General features: G+C 42.7%; 1 protein-coding gene across 1 annotated transcript in view; it reads left to right on the plus strand.

Moving 5' to 3' along the window:
- SYT16 (synaptotagmin 16) overlaps window positions 1–17865 on the plus strand; it is a 109786-nt gene that overhangs the window by 67008 nt on the left and 24913 nt on the right. Inside the window, exon 3 of the mRNA XM_059819483.1 lies at window positions 16952–17164. Coding sequence (XP_059675466.1) covers window positions 16952–17164 — 213 coding nt within the window. The remainder of the gene's footprint in view (window positions 1–16951; window positions 17165–17865) is intronic.

Consider the following 17865-nt stretch of genomic DNA (forward strand, 5'->3'; position numbering starts at 1 on the left):
GTTATGCTGAAAAGGCCATGTTGTGAAATATATCATAAACACTCTGTTAGAGCAGTGCCTGCTAATTAAGGGAGAGAGCTCCTGGGAAACAGCAAGCCTATAACAGAGTTCAGCCCCCTTTGATCCTCTGTTGAGTTTGTAAAAATGTAAAAACGTTGCCTGCCTAAACTTGTCTGCAGCTTGTTACACATTTTATCCATCTGCTGCAAGACCGAAAATAAGCGTTTTATAATTCAGTTGAACTCCAGTTGTTCAGCATATCACTGACTGTGGAGTCTTCAGTAAGAGGGAGATGACAGGAGGAAAAGCCAAACAAAGGCTAAACGGAGTCAGGCACCGTGGAAATTGCTTTGCTTTTGCCTGTGGGGATTATGTAGGCACTGGATTGCAAGTTGTACAGGTGTGTTGCAGGTGTTACTAAAGCAGTTCAGATTTTTTGGGTGAAATATACTTCAGTGTCTATCTGTTGTCTATAAACTGAAATCAAACCATGTGTTGGGGTTCTCCAGCTTTAATCCAGATAAATTTCCAGGTCTTGGGTAGAATTGTGGATGTGTATATGTGTCTGTGTATGCGTCATGTTTCCCCCCAGCCTACTTACAGCAAGGTGATCAGGGCAACTACTTGGTATATGAAAGATGCAGGTTCAAGTCTTATCTGCCTCTTTGGATGACTGGGTGCCCACATCCAAGCTCTGCAGGTGAATGTAGATCACTGCTTTAATCCCATGACTAAAGTAAAATCTTGCTTTGAAAAACTCCCTCTGTCTTTCTAGCTGGGACAACAACCTCCCTGGTGCGAAGGCTCTTGTGCAGCACCGTGATGTTTGCCTGAGCCGTGCTGCAGTCAGCCATAGCATGCGGGAGAAGTGGGATGGCTCTGTTGGACCAATAGAGTGTCAGCTCTGAAATCTAATAACAAGAAGAGCTAATTATTCCCAATGCAAATATCACAAGTCTATGTTCTGTTGATTTTTAGAACAGATCAGTGCTCCATTTTAGCACCCATATGTTTTATCTGCATTGGTTAGCTATCACTCCTGGATGCCTGCAGCCCTCCCAGGGCTACTGCTGTCGTGTATCTTGCTGCTGAGATGGAGGCAGAGTGTTATGAAGTCCTCCTTTCATCAGAAATCAGAAACTCATTTGCTGTTGCCTGTCAATAAATAACAGGTTAAAAATGTATTCGGTATCCAGTACTTACCCACCCAAATTTACCTCCTTCCATGCCTGAGAGAATCTCACTGTTAGAAGCACCATCTCCTCCCAGTGACTTCTGTGGTGCTGTGACTTACCAGTAGCAAATCTGCATTATGCTGAAAATGTGTTGTTTGGAGTGTGTCATCAGTTTAGGTCTATGAGAAAATAAGTTGCACAAAGCAGAGAGGCTTCAACAAGGGTAGGGTTGGAAAGAGGAGAGTTGATGAAGGGAACAGCTCACCTGGGAGGTTATGCCATGGCATTGTTCTTTACCAAAGATGTAACATGTGGCAGGGAGCGTTACCTGGATCCCAGCGACTGAGCCAGAGGCCAGTGGTTGACTGGTAGGTACTGGAACAGTGTGTGCCCCGAGCCCGGAGAGTTTGTAACAGCCATCAGCTTTTAAAATGGCTTTAGTAACCTACATTCATTTACTGCCAGTGTTAGGACTGTTATTCTTAGTACATACTGAAGGTGATAATAAACTTGTTGGAAGTGTCTGCGCTGTAAGTCAACATCACTGAACAAAATTATTTGGCACAGGTGTTTCAAAAGGTAAAGATCTCTTACGACACTGATCTTATATGTGAAGAAGCTGCTCCCTAAGCAAGGTGGGGTCTCCTTGTCTATGCTCCATTTAAAAGTCCAAAACATTGGGATTCCCACTACCTGGAGACCATTTCACAAGGTAATACACATTACTGCTGAGCTTATTTTCTTGCTGCGTATACTGTATTTACCCTTTTATAGTTTGATTGCTCCTAGACCTCTAAATTCAGCAAGGCACTGGTATTAATTTTTGAAGCTTCTTTTTGCTTCTTTTTAGTTTAGACTTTTAGCCTGAAATCTGCAATTGCTTAATTCTTTTGTCCTAAACCCATCATACTATTTGTAGGTTTTTCCTTCTTCTCAGAGTTCCTGAAAGAATATCTGTCTTGTGATAATGTGGGAAGATGTATATCGGGCGAAAAGGCACCTTAACTTTCTGCAAGTTATGAAAGCAAAAAAGGCCTATGTTTTTATTTAGGGTTTAGGATGAATTTTGAAAAAACAAGATAGGAACAGCCTGTCTCCATCCCCAAATTCAGAAAAGTCACGTCTCTGATTTTATCTTGATCCAAAAGGTTAATATTTATAATTCTACAAATACGTGGTTACTCCAGGTGTGGCAATACTTAAATAACAGTTAAAATATGCCAACTTTCACAGTTCTTTTACCATGATTGCTCTGTACTGAAGAAGTGCTATAAAGATCTGGACTGTGTCTGCTTTCATAGTGAAGATGTGGCTGAAGCAGGTATAACCAGTAGCTTATTCCAGCCACTATGGGTTATAATGGGCATATTGACATGATACCAATGCTTTTGTTAACTCGCTGGTGTTCCCAGTAATTTCATATCTATAATATTCCACCTCCTGTGTTTTGTTCATTTCTGTGAAGGGCAAAACAATTCTGGGTTGTGTTACTCTGTGGGCAGAGAAGGCTTCTTCAGAGCCTTTCTGGAGCAAAGCATTTGAGATAGTTGTCTGCGATGGGCTGGTTCTGCACGCTTTAGGCCTGTCACTTTAATCAATCAAAACATAATTCTCCCCAAATTCTCCACCCTTCAGTTTCCCCATCTGGACATGCTAATGCTAAGGGTGTGGTGGAAGTCAGGGCCAGGAGGTTATTTGAGATTTTTGACTGCAGATTGTTTTGTACTTTTTTTACCAGGTCTATGGACAGCTGTAGCCAGAATGTGTGCGCTTCAGAAAAGGTACTTCTGCTCCCATGTTTTATGTTTTTATTTTTATATAAGGTTTGGCAATGGAATGAAAGCTTTCCAGATCCATGCACGAATATGTGTAATTTGTCCATCATTTCTGGATTTCTAGTGGTATTCTCAATGGGTAGAAGTCCTTTTTGCATTTCTCCTCTCAGTTCTAGACATCTTACGTAGATGGTGTGTCGACAGGTGTTGATGGACAAGCAATTTACAGTAATCTCTTATGGTGCTTATTCTGTAGCTCCCTGAATTATAAGTGACATGCTGGCAAAGCTGAACAACTGATCACCAGATACTGGCGTAGCGTTAAACATGGCTTCTGAGGCTGCTCAGAATTTCCTTCAGCCACTGTCGTCTTGGATGTCTCAAATATATGAAGCTATCCAGCAAGCAGGAGACTCGATATCTGCTTCACTGCTGAATTTGAGTGGAGTGGGTCGTAAGTCAGAAGAAGAGAGGAACCAGGACTTAGAGAATAATGGAGGAGTTTATGAGGATTATTCTGAGGAATCAGATGATGAACGACACCTGGACCTCTGGGACGAGGAATACTTGTATCCTAGAGAAGATGGTCACATTGCAGGTCCTGATCTTGCTTCACAAGCCCTTCCTCATGGGTCTGATACAGGTCTGCAGAGGCAAAAATGGGTTAAAAATACCAGCAGCTTACCAGAGCAGTGTGTTGAAAGCACCAGGTCTTTGACAGCCAATGGATCCTACTGGATGAATGAAGATCTCCAGCCACTTGATCGGCTTCCTACCATCGCTGAGGAAGAGGGTGAGCCCTCTATGAGGATGGGAGGCCATGAACACAACCTCAGCATGAGTGGCTCCTTAAAAAGTAATAATGGCAAGGCAGGTTTTGCAGGTAAGCAGCTAGCACGCACCCTGGTAGTATTATCCAGACCTCTCTTTTCTGGTATTGATTTGACTTATTTGCTAATCTGCTTGTTATGTTCTGTGTTGTCTTTGTTTCCCACAGCTAGAATAAAACTCCCCAAATCCCAAATTAAAATCTAACCTTTCCTCTTCTGTTTCTGATTCTTCTCTCGTTTGTGAAACTAATCTCATTGAAATAAGTGGAAATCTCCAGGGTGAAATGCTGTGTATTAGAAGGCAATCAGGCCATATTGCTGCAGCAAGGAGTATTTTGCTTCCCCCATGTTTTGCTTGTGGTAGCAGGACCCTTCAAAGGGAGTGTTTAGCCTTAAGCCTTGGCTTTGAGAACCATCTGCCTTTGCGTCATTGCTATTAAAGATATATATAATCTCAAACCTTGTTTCTTTGTGCCAGGAATCTCAAGATGTTACTGTGCCATGTGCTGTGAAATGCTGTACTAAAAAGCCAGCCATATCTCATGATTTTATGGATGAAAGGCTCCCAAATCGCTTTCCTCCCCTCCCACCACCCCCACAGGCTTTTTGAATAAGACTGAAGAGGACAGCAGGCAGGAGATTATGGGAAAGAGAACTGAATTTGGTATTTTCAGTTTTAAATAGGCCTAACTGTGACTTCTGATCATTAAGTGACATGAACAGCTTTTCACGTGACTGTGTTCAGGACTGAATTTCAGCCACGTGACTTGTACTCATTAAATATTGCCAGAAATGTGGCTGGAAGTTATGTGGGTCACGGGGGACTGATGGAGATGTATGTTCCAACCACAAGCAGGAAAGCTGCAGTCCTGCTGACATCATCCTTGGGTCTTGCTGTGTTAAAGCCACTCTATGAACGTCCTAGGAAGTGGGATAAAGGAGGAAGGGCGGGTGGGGGCAGTCTACAATATGGGGACTCACTGGGGGTCTTCAGAATTTGACTTCAAATATCTAAATTCCTTTTTTTTTTTTTTTTTTAATCAGGCAGTAGATGCTCCTTAAAATGTTTGTTTTATAATGACCAAGAGCTTTTCATCACTCTTGGCTTCTAGGGAAGTCTTACATATTTAGCCATTTCTGTGCAGACTGCGGAAGATCAGCCTGTTTGTTTTCATATTTAATAGGAATATCAGACTGAGAGGGTATAAACCTTGACGGTGTTCTTTAATGAATGTTAAAATTAGCTCTTTTCTTTATTAATATTCCTCACACTGTAATGGCCAGGGAGTAAATAATTAAAAAGAGCTTTTGGTCTAGCTGTTCTGTCTCCCAAACTGGGACTGCTTGTTTCATATTCCAAATGAATGAATGCCAATTCTCAGATTACGCACCCCGGAACTGTATCTCTTGGAGCCCAACCTCTAACCTGTACAGAGCCCCTACCTTCTGGTACCCCTATACATTGCCTGTGTGATATCCTGCCCACAGGGTTTGTTCATAGGCACCAAGTCAATGCTGTAGGGCTGGATTTACTGTGTGCCTAGATCATGTGTCCAGTGTGTGCCCAGACACAGGGAGCCATGGAGCAGGGCATGTAGTGTCCTTCCAGGGAGTGCTGGGGCCATGGATCCTCCTGGACAAGTGCTATCCAGGGCACAACCTTGTTTCCTGCAGAGCCTGTGCCCCCAAGAGGGGCTAGTAGAGCGATTCATGGCAAATCCTGGGGCTCCTCAGAGTATGCTGGGAAGCAGCCACGTGCCATATGCATTATTCCAATGGTGGCCACCGGATCTTTGTCCTATCTCTGGACTACACCTTGCTCACAGTGAATGGGAGAAAATGTGGTCAGCTCTCAGGAAAATGGGGCCAGGAATGGGCTGCTGCCACTGTCAGAGCAGTTTCTTACGTGCAGTCTTGCCTGCAGGGACATCTGAGAAAGAGGATCCTTAGGAGCGTGTGATGGATCAGCTGAATTTTCCTGGTGAGAGACACATGGAGTGACAGTCAGATGCCAAAGTAACCCATCACTGCAGCTAAAGGGGAGGGTCACTCTGAACCTCTCTCCCAGCTGAGAGCAGGTACTGATCAAGTTGCCGTTGGACTCTCTCTTAATATTTATTGGCTTTTGAACTGGAAGGCTGGCCTTACAGAGCTCCCCAGCACCTACATTGCTGTTGCCTAGAGCTCTTTACTTCCACAGAAAGCATTTTAGAGGGCATTGCATAGCCTTTTACACCAGAAGGAATGTCACTGCAAATGCTCTCACATAGTCTTTTATCTTTTTATCTCTGCAATGCACTGCACAAAGGGCCATCCAATGGTCTCAAGATTTTATAGTCATGAAGTTGGCTGTTTGAGAGTTGGAGGGCTGGGAGCTGATGCCTTTTTTCTCAGAACTACCTAAGTTGTATAATAGGAGAGAAAGTGCTGAACTGTGATTTGAAAATGTCTTCCAGAAGATCTTTGATGTGGAAGACTCATTTTGCTCTTCTAAGTGACCCTTCACTTCCAAAACACACACATGCTCTTTGTATTTAATTTTTCAACTCTTTATTTCCTCTTTTTCCTTTAGATTCATTCTGTAACATCAAGAGTATGAACTCTTCTGATGGTAACCTAGACATGCAGAGAGGCTGTAATACCCTGGCAACTTAAAATTTCAGTCATGGATTAAAATGGTCAAGAGAAGATCTTTGAGGTATCCTTATTTCTGTTAGCTTTGTTAACGAACCTAAGTGACAATGTAAGCGAGCATATGGACTTGCTGACATTCAAAGCAAAGGCGTTCAGTAGCATCAATATTAGCTTTGAATATTTTTCCTTCCATTTGGCATTTTTTCCCCGTTTCTGCAAAATACATGTTTCCTGTTTATCCTTATATTCTTTTCAGAACATTGCATCTTGACTTTATTTCACTTAATGTACCATATTTCTCTCCACAAAAGAATATTTTAAAGCTAAATTGGCACAAAACAGTAGCAATGCTGAATGCTTTTTGTTGCCATGGAAATATTTCTGGGCACTTACTGAAGACCTGGTTGCCAATAGTAATGTAACAGAGAAAACAGACATGCTTCATTTAGCAGGTGATTAAAGAGCCACAGAAACCTGTTACAAGGTCATTCCAATATATAGTTTATTGGGTTTAGGGGGAAAAAACCCCCACCAACCCTAGATGAGAATAGTTTTGTTTTAAAAAAAGATGCAAAACAAAATCCAATAGTTGTTGCTTACTCTTAAACTTAGAGCATGCTTCTGAGATGAAATAAAATTGCAGTTAAAAACCATCATTACCCCTTCTCCTTTTTATCAACTATGGTTTTGATCACATTTTTGCCTCCTAGGAAATGTTTCCTAGCTCCCAGAGTAGCTTTTCTGAGGCCCCAAAGCAGCACACACATTATTGAAAACCGTTTTTAGGCTTCAGGATCTAATAAAGTGTTTAAGCAATGAAATTCTTAGGTTCTTAAGTCAAATGTCTGCTAGACACTGTGAGGCATGCTAATCAGCAGGGTGCAGGTTTGGCTGCCGCTGAATCCTGGCGGACTTAAATGATGCTAGTAATGTTGTGCCAAGGTTTCAAACAAATGCAGGGAAAAGTTTTTTCACTTCAGATGCTTTTGATCCACAGTTTAAAAACGAGGAGGTAGTTCAGCAGGAAATACTGCAGCACCATGTGTTTGGTTTAAGAGGTAAATGATGGGAAGGCAGACCCTTTCCTGCATGCAGATCCCTGCCACCATTTGCAAATCACGTAGTTGTAAATTTTGCAAATACAGACGAACTTGCTTTTGCAGCTTCCCTGAGACCCTCCTTCATTGTCTAACCTCAGTGTTTCTGATAGAGAAACTGTCTCCCATGTCAGAACAGGGAGAGAGCAGCCTTTGCATCCTCCCACGGCTAAGATACTGCTGCTCAGCTGACTGGGGGTGGCTGGCGAGAGTGTGGCTGCCAAATCCATCTTTGCACATTTGGCTTAAGAATTGAAAAAAAGTAGTGGAGCAATAAGCCACTTCTAAAAGTAGTGAACTGCAAGCAGAGGGGCAGGACTGGCCAGTCCGTCTGCTTCCCAGCCTGAATCTATAGAGAAAAGAAAAGTAATAATGAAAAAGATGAAGAGCAGCAATAATTGTGCCATGAATGCAATGGCTTTAGCCCACTTCTTCCTTAGGGCCCATGTCCTTTGCAAACAAAAAGTCAAAGTGACCATTAAGTTAGCAGTTTCAGCAGACGCTGCTCTGAAAAGGCATGGGGACAGACACACCAGCAGAGCTAAGTCTTCTGAATCAGAGCTGAACTATTTTTGCCCAGCGAGTTCTGTGATTGAAGAGTCTCCCGAGCTGTCTGACACTGTGTTCATAACACTAGTGTAATATATAGGTGAGTGCTACACTTAAACTGCATGAAGTCTTTGGAGATTTTTTCCCATCAATTAGACAATCTCAGTGCTAGCTGAAGATTGCATTTCAGTTGCACTAAAATAAATTTTTTGACCTTGGAATACTAGGAAGTTTGGCGTCCTAATAGGAATCTTGTCTGGATGGCTAGATAGTTATTGTCAATACACGTGTAAGGGGAGGCACGCCTCTGAGGCTCTGGGAGTTTTTAAAACTAGAAAGCACTATTGCATTTACTTACCTTGGCCTTCAGCTTAACAGGGGTCATTGATTTTTGCCCGTAATTGCTGTAGTAGAGGAAATTATTCTTTCTGCTGTATATGAGCACTCCTGACCTCAGTAAATCACCCTTCATACAGCCAGGAATTCCTAGGCAAGAAGTGAGTTTTCGTTAGGTCCTGTAAACCCATATAGCAAAATATACCCATAACAAAAAGATGTTGCTTGTGTGATAAATAAAACTTCTGCTTGAACCTGAGACTAAAATAGATAGATGGCCAGTTTCCATGTAAAGATCCTAAGTGTTTATGAATTTTATCACCTGTCTGGCTATGGAGCCAGCCAGTGCTCTAGCCAGAATGTAGCCCTATAAAAATCAGTGCCTGTTCTCAAAGCAGGACTTTTAAAGAGGCTACACTGAATCAATAGCATCACTAGGACTGAGTGAAGGAAAGCAAAGACAGACACTGGACAAAAGCACTTCACAGAAAATACTCCTAGCTGCTCGAGTGGTTGAAAGTACTAATGTGACTGGGGATATGCATCTGGTCTCTGAAGAAGCGGTACGAGTCTGCAGCTTTCTGAAATGAAGTGCAGACGTGAGTTTGCATTGAATGCTTTCTCTCTGGGAAATTCAGAACCACTTACAAAGTGTTTGTGCACAGATTTTTGTCCTTGTGAAGGTGGTACCATGTTCCTTTTTATATTTAAAGTACTCCTTTGCAGTTCTCTCTTTTCAAAGTTTCAAATTATAAGGGATCTTCATCCACAATGCCAAAAGGAAGTGGTGATGAGAGTACACAATAGCTCTGAAAGCAGGGTGGATTGCAGTATGTCAGCTTTACAGCTGGGGGAATGAAGCCGAAGAGTGGTTCAAAACACAAATCTTCAAAGGTGCTACCATTGCGGGCTCTGTCTTGGGCCTGTCAACATTGCTGTTCATATTCATTTGGCGATTTTAGACACGGTATCTTTGTAAGCCCACAGGAGATCAGTAGTTTGGCTTTTCACCAAGTTCCTTATCTGGTTGGCAGAGCTTCCTTGTGCCTAGCTCCCTAGGGGGCATGAGGAAGGATTCTCTGTTCAGGAGTACTTGTCATCTGCTCTTGCCATCTAGAAGGTTGCATAAGCTGTATGGATGTATTTGAGAGGAAGAAATGGATTTTGCCATTCAGTGCAGTTACAGAACAAATTGTGTATGTGAGCGTGTGTGTTTGTGCATGTATTTTCTGATCCACTTTCGCTAAGTGGCATCCTCTTCCCACTCCCCATATGGCAGTTGTGACTCTGTCTTCCTCTGGGAAGGTTGTATAGGACTCAAGAGGCTTCATTTACCAATAAACAGCATCTTGGCAGCATCTGGGAAGTGCTGCCTCTCTCCTAGAAACCCTGCCTCCTCACCTTCCATCTCCTACTACAGGCGAGGCAGGTGTGAATGATCTCATTGCGTTGTGGTGGAGGTTACGTGCAGGCATACTAGAAGCACTCTGTGCAGAGCTGGAACATAGTATTTCTGTGTGCTGATACAAACAGTAGTACTTTTTGTCATTTTTGAGGGGTTTTTTTTGTTTGTTTTGCTGTTGTTGCTAGCTTGGCCTGCTTTGTAGATGGCTACTTACACAAACCCATGATAGGAGGCAAATGCTTGCAGGAGGGAATGACCAATAGGACTTTTGGAAGCATGGTTAATCCATCTCCGTTTCCTTCTAGCCTCTGCATTGCTTAACAGCACCAAAAGCACTAATGTATGCTTATATGAGATGGGATCACTCTGCCAAAAGGTGAGCTGGTGTTGGTCCTCACCTCTTGCCAGATAGGGGTATGGATATGACTTCCTTATGCCCACTTCATTTTTGGCTGTTGTAATGACCTGTTGGCAGCAGCCATCATTTTGAGTGGCCTCATAGACTCCTGAGACAGTTTTAGTAACCAAGGTGAAAGGCTGCAATGAAAGAAAAGAGGGAGATTACAGTCACGGAGGAAAACACGTGCAGTTTTATAGACAGGGAATGGCATTGTTGGGCTGTGTGGGTCTTCAAGGTAATGGGAAGGTGTGGTTAGGCTGTACCTCTGCAGCAGCTGTTGCGTGATTCTCATGCAGTTTCCTCAGATTGAGTTAGGGAGGCTTCATCAGTACCTATCTGTAAACCAACATGAATGACTTAGGCTGAATCTTAAACCAGTCCATAGCAAAAGCTGTAGAAAATCCCTTCTAATGACCATGAAAATAGCTGATGCTCTCATGGCTTCATCACCCTACCTAAAAGTTCCCTGATGTTCAGGTGGGTGCTCCCCTGTCTAGAGAGCTTAGTATCTATATGAGATGAAGCATCCTGGGAGGGACTCATTGCATTGGGCTTGAGTGCTTGCCCATGCAAGCCGGGCACTTGGAGACATTTCTCTCCTCAGGCTGAGAGAGATTCAAGCCCATACGGTCTATACATAGCAGCATAATCTGCATGGGAGTATTTTCCAGCAAATAGTATGAGAGTTGTAGTGCTGGAGAGAAGGCCCTGAATTTGGATTAATGAGAGCACTGAGGTTTGCTGAAGCTCTGTGTCACACGGTCAATTTTGGGGTCTAGACTTACTGCCATAAATAAAGTAGCTATAAAACCATTGGGCCTGCGGGTGCAGTTTTGCAATTGTCAGTAGCTAATGTAAAACTGCAGCTGAGATATATTGTCCTTTCCCAGTCACACAGTTGTGCTGCTTTCCATGTCTGGCCTCATGAGCATGCCACTGTGGGGTGAACCGGACCAGCTCGTTGCTTCAGCTGAGAGTTACTAGACCCTTCCCTATTACTTTTGAACCAGGTGAGTTGGCCGCATGATTGCTAAAACTGAAACAAAGGGAAGAGGGGAAGGGAAGGAGGACAGGATTGTCCTTTTTGGGTGACAGCTTTGGTCCTGAACGCATGTGAGTCTTGTTGCACCACATCCTCACCCACTGCTGCCGCTGAAGTCTGTGATTTTCCCAGGAGTGCCATGGAAACGGTGGTGTTACAGTGGTGGTTAAAGGGGGGCTGTGGTGATTCAACCCTTTGGTAGCAAACAAAGTTTCAATTAGAGAAATCCATGGGAAAACAAGTATCTGCTGTGATAACAACTTGCAATGCAGTTGTTATCCGTAGCAACCCCAAACAAATATCTTTGCGAGGGAGTTGATGTCTACCCTGTTAATCAGCAAACAAAGACTTGTGGGTGTGAAGCTAATGGTTACAGTGTTGGGTGCTAGGAATGGTGTGTAATCAGCACACATACGCTGGGTCTAGCAGGTTGTGAGTGTGGTGTAGCAAAACCGTGCTTTAAGGAGGAGCAGGAGTCAATGCCCTGGGTTTCCTGGGCATTTCCTTGGCCAGCCTGATTTCTGCTAGGTGGAAGGCCATTTTCTGGAAGAAGCTAGTGCCAATTCAGAGAAACTTCCTTAAATGTAGTGGAGAGAGCTTACAAAGTGACTCCCTTGCACTAGAAGAAGTGTGTATCCAAGCCAAGGAAACAAGTAGAAGAGGTGGTTGATGGGGAACCTGAGGGAATTCAACCCATTATTGTGTAAAAGCTACCAGGAAAACTGTCATAAAAATAATGCTTATAAAGTGAAAGGCATTTTTTGTTGGAAGGATAGGACAGTGTTTCCTAATTCATTGGCTATAGGGATCCAGCGATTTGTTTAGTTTCCAAGCCCATATGCATTTATCGCCCCGCACCCCAGAACATACACAGCTACATCTCTGCCCTGCGGCGTCCCCAGCGCAGACACAGCATCTGCTGACAGAAGGTGCTTTTCTGCAGCTGCACGTTTTCTTCAAGCAACCTAACCTGGGCTGGCAAAGGGGTGTAGGCTGACTCATGGATGTAACTGCATCCACACCAGGGGTTTTCCTGGCTTAGCAGTGTCTCCTACAGTGTGTAATCTCTTTTTTTCTTCCACTTCTCCACAAATCCTGGGCCTGTGCTAATAAAACCCAGTAGCATAAATTAAGCCTGACTCATGCTTACTCCACATGTAAAACGTCAAGTAGGTGATTGGGAAAATCAGGGGTGACTGTGCATCTGCTTCTTGGCTGCCATTTCCTTTAGTTGTGGAAGAACCTTAGGCAGCAAAGTGAGAATCAGATTGAAGCTGAATCCCATGTTCCTATTTTTAAAGTCCAAATTTGGGAGTAGGAAAAAAGCAACAGGAAAAAGATGTTGATTTTCATGCTGTTCTCTGTGGGCAGTTCTCTATTCCTTTGCACAGCAGTGTACAGAATTGGAGTTTATTGCTCTGACTGCTGTATTGTTTGGCTATGGAGGTGCTTGATGGTCAGAGCCAAATAATGACCTGTTTCGGATTACTCTCTGACTTTTTTTGTTTGCTTTTTTTTCCTTTTTGTTGGAAATGTCCCCTGGTATGACAGCTGCCAAGTTGTGATACTCTCTGCCTGCGTCACATGCAAACACCCAAGTGCGTTCGCCTTGGAGAGCTCCCAGTTGGTTTGGTATTGGGGTGAGGACAGATGAAGCGGTAGAGATGGATGTGTTGCAAAAGCAGGACGCTGTCACTTGTCACTCAGTAAAGAGGGGTGGACCTTATGTTTACCACTGGACACTAAATGGCTCTCTGGTTGGTATACCTACCAGAAAGGGACAAAACCACATGGGCCTGGGTGCAAGGAGAAAGCCCCAGGTGAAGGCTGCCTTCTGTTCATTAGTAAATGACCAGTTGGTGTTAGTCAATGGTGCACAGTCACTGTGCATAGTCTTTATGCCCATAATGGAATGTGTCGAAACATGGGTTTGCTATATCACAGCGCGTTCTCCGTCAATTTTAAGTACATTTGAGGTCTAGGTGGATGTTTTGGATTTTGTTTCTGTTTTATAAAAAGAAGGATTTTTGATGATCAGATTGTATCTCCAAATAGTTTTGAGCCATATTTTCAAATGGTTTGTCAATCATTTGAACTCCCAGTTCAAATGATTGACAGCAAGAGCGAGAAGATGACTCTAGATTGAAGACACTGCAGATCAGAGATGTAGTTGCATGGGAATTGGTAGTAGCAACTCCATATGTGTTGCTAATGTTCCCTTTACAAAATGTTCCTCCTTTTTTCTGAGAAGCTTTATCCGTTGTTTGCGGCAGGCCTTTCCGGTTTTCCAAAAGAAGAGTTCTTTTCTTTCTGTGTGCAGTTCTGGGTTTTGCTGAGTTAGGAGCTGTTGTAGATCACTGTTCCTCTATGTCATCCTGATCATGAAAATTTTAAGGCCAGGCCTATGTGACTGCTTCTATAATAGCAAAGAAGATGGCACAGAACTCTCCTGGGATCCTCCGAGTATATGCATTATGCATAGATGTACCGATATTGTCTTTGGTTATATGATCAAATACATTTTTTTTGTATAGTACTTCTGCTTCCTTCAGGGCTTGGTGATGAAACTCCCATTGAAACTCCAACTGACTTCCATAAAGCAGAACCAAAATCCTTAAGAAGAAAGTGGACATACAAGGGTAGCATTAAACGTATGGGAAAGCAGAAATTTGGCATTTGTAAACTTTTCATTGTTCAGCCAAAATGACTGTTGTTTGTTGTTTGTTTTTTTTTAACATGCGGGCAGACAGAATGCATGCAGTACATCTATATTTTACACCTACACTATGTATTTTATTCAGCAATTCTTTACTTGGATTAGCTTTGAGCAAGTGATAAGTTATTCTTTATACTTGGTAATACTGCAGAGAATTCTTGAATTATTTATTTCATGCATTTTAGCTTAGTGTATTTGGATGCCTGTAAGCTAACTTTGTAACTGATTGGGTGTTTGAAATTCCTGAATAAATAGTGGTAGTTTGAAATACCTTGCCAGAAAAAGAGGTCACCCTCTTTCCTCCCTCACTGTCTCCTCTGGGGAAAAAAAAATAAATCCCACATCCCTCCTTATAAGTGGTGGGAAGTTGATTTGTAAAAGCGATGCTGCATAGAAGTAATTGAGTTGAAGTTGCTAGAAATATGTATATGCTACACAACATCTGCAGATCTCAAGATGTATTCATTATCTTTCCAGAATTTAGATTGTAATTATGGGTCCTTTATTTAAGTTTCCATGGTGATACAGAAAATGTTTCCCCCTTGTCCTTTCCTAATCAGGACACTTGTATATTTGAATGGTGAACATTTTTCTCTCCCCTGGGTAAAGTTAGTTTTATTAATACAGAGATATTAAGTTGACACGGAGCTGTCTGCTGCTCAGGCAGAGATTCAGCAGCAGACGTATCAAGCATTTGCTACAGATCCCCCAGTGCCACCGTTTAATTAGCCTGTGTGCTTCCAAATGCTAGTAAGAAATAGCATCCAGTGTCATAACAAGTGATGCAGTCATGCTCTGGGGATTTGTAAAGTTGAAATCAAAGTCAAGCGGCCAATAATATATCAAAGCGGGCCAAACTCCTCCCCTCCATCCCTTCACCCTTCCCCTTCTGTCCTAGAAAAAGAGCTCTGCTCTGTTTTGCAGGGAGTTGCATGCAGGTCACCCCAAGGGAGAGCCCTTACAGGAGTGGCCCAGGAGTGCTGGATCCGCGTGGCCCTTGCGAAATTTCTTGTAATAACCAGAATTTTACACTATGTTAATGCGCATTTAAGTATACAGCCTTGTGCCCACGGACCCAGGATTTTAATGTTACAGTTATTTTAGAAAATGGTGAAAGATGTGGCTTAATTGCTAAAGATGATATTTTACTCAGGATTTTTGGCAAGCTGTTTGAGTGAAAAGTGGACTTTTGTTTAAACTGGAATAATTTTTATTTTTTATCTTATATACGCAAAAGATACACACATATAAATAGAACTTACGAGCATTTAAATTAATTTTGTCGAGGTTGCATGAGCTGCAGGTGGTTAACTGACAACACAGTTGGCTGAAATGGAATGTTTAGTTTTATATGTTTCGGTTATTTGAATAGTTCGTAGCAGACTTAGGCCATAGGGTTGTTACAGCTTGAAATAATTTTTATTTAAAACTATTTCAAAGAAACTTATTTTTAACAGCTTACATAAAAACAATCAATTTTTATGGTAGCTGGTCACTGGCCATTTACAAACTAATGTCTAAAACTTTTTTCATCCTTATCAGAATAGGAACATTTACTTTCTTCCTCCAATTGAGAGCAATTTTCTAGAAGGAACAGTAGGCTTATTGTCAAACTGTGGCAAATCAGACCAGAGGGTCAAATCTACCAGCGTGGAGGCATGGAAGAAGCCAGCTTCTGCTGGGCTGGTGGTGGGAGCAGTTTGGTACTGCCAACTTCCCTGCTCTGTCCTCTCTGCCCGGGGAGTTGAGTGCCATCTTCTGTGCAGCAGCAGATAAATTTATAGAGCAGTGATAGCAGTTGCCATTAAGTTTATACTGCACATTTTTAATAGACCTAACACAGTGTGTAGAAGCAGGATCCGGTTTCTCCACCTATAGCTGTGCGGTTGACGTAAGTGAGATTTGAGGTGAGAAAAGGTGCTTTCCCTCCCAACCCGGCAGTGTCACTGAGAAAGCTGCCCTCCACCGGTTTGTCTGCAATGCTCATTTGTTCAGCTGCTTGGGTTTGCCATAGCGATTATCAAAGCGAGCCTTGGCAACCATATCGTATACTTCATGCTCGAGAGCAAGCAGTGGACTGACCATACTTGACAGCTGGCTTGTTCACACGCATGTACGCAAACATGCACGTCCACACCGACTGCCTGTCGTCCCCACCGCTCCCTTCTCTGTATGCGCTGGTGGATCAAAACATCCTGCTGTTGTGCTTCCCTGATGCTGATGGCAGGGAGATTAGCAAAATGCCTCTGTTTTCATCCTGACAAAGCAAGGCCAAGTCTATATAATATGTATTGAACCCTCCTTCCCCCATCTGGCGGATATTCACGCACTAATGAGGGTGCAGTCATCTCGTACTCAAAGCACGTGTTAGTAGCAGGAGGGGAAGGGCACTCACAGGGACGTGCTCAAATGCCTATCTTCACTGTTAAAGGTTACAATTTACATTGGTCTCCCGAGTTCCTCTGCTGCTGGCAGATGGAGTCAGTGGTGCCTGTTAGCCATGTGCTGTATTTTTGTGTTCATGGTATTACCCAGAGCAGGTTATGTCTGAGTTGCTTTTTCTGCACAAAAGAAGTTCCCTTTCCACCTCAGCAGGAACTGAAGGGGAATGGAAGTATGACCAGGTTTTCAAGTCCTTTGCTTACTACTTTGTCTTTGCACATGCTAATGATTTTACAAGTGGTTCTCTGTGTTGTGTCTTACTTTGTGTTCTGCTGTTAAATATCTTTAAAAAAAAAATAATAGGGTAACATGCAGAGTTGGGCAAGGTCTAACAATATGTAGGTGTTGCTGATACAATATGACATTCACAGGCTTTCCAGAGGTTGAAGAAACAGGTGATTCTCAAGTTCATTCCGCAGTCCTCCCTAAACCCTTGGTCCCCTTTTTCTCCCCAGAAGGTCCATCTGAGAGCTAGAAGTGTGCCGTGTCAGCTGGCTTCTTGGCCAAGGGCAGCAGACTGTCTAAAGCCCGAGTTGTGTTTTTCTCCCAGTAAACAGTTACGGGGAGGATGAAGAACAGACAGCGTCTTCAGGCAGCGATGATGAGGTGATTAAGCAGTTTGACATCTCTGTGTCATGCTCACAAAGTTTTCGATCAGAAGTATCTGAAAAAGCAACACCAGCAGGCGCGGAGCGTAGACCCAAATTCAGCCGTTTGCCCTCCAGCCATGAGAAGTACAGTACAGAGGTATCTGAATGCAAAGGTACTGTTTGCATGAAATAAGATGAAAGAAGTTGGAGTCTTTAAGATCTGTAACTTCAATATGGAGAGGTTCTTCTGTTGTGGAGAACAAGTTCTGAATCTTGTTTTCTGTCTTACTAAACTTGGTTTCCTTATTGGTTACCTGCAGCTCATTTCTAAAAGACTTAGAGGGAAGAGTCTGGATCCAAGCCCTGCTGAAGTCCATGAAGATCTTTCCATTAACTGTATATGGCTTTTGAATCCTGGCTCCTAATCCACAGGGATTTTCATGGATCTTATTGCCAATTTTGCCAGAGTAAAGACTGCAGGACTTCATTCTTATTATTTTTGGTCTGTGCCACTTAAGTAATTTCTTTAGCAAGCCTTTTAGCAGAAGTTGAATGCGAAGTCGAAGCTTTTGTAACAGCTTTGCAAACACAAGGTGAACAGTGAATGAATTATGCTGTATCATTTGCCAGCGCATACACCAAATGTCAGGCAATGACAGAAACTAAAAATTTATGGCACAGAAGGAAAGAATTTTATGATCTTCTATGGACTAATGTAATGACTCTTTTATACAAACAGAGATGAAATGCATTTAAAAATGGAAAAATTGGCCTGAACACATTCTAAAATCTGGAGAAGTTCATTAGAGGGAAGAGCTGTGAAAGTGCCCTTTGTTTTTCCTTCCATAGAGTGTTTTCATTTTGAAATACAGTT

This window comes from Gavia stellata, chromosome 7, assembly GCF_030936135.1.
Source record: "Gavia stellata isolate bGavSte3 chromosome 7, bGavSte3.hap2, whole genome shotgun sequence".
NCBI lineage: Eukaryota > Metazoa > Chordata > Aves > Gaviiformes > Gaviidae > Gavia > Gavia stellata.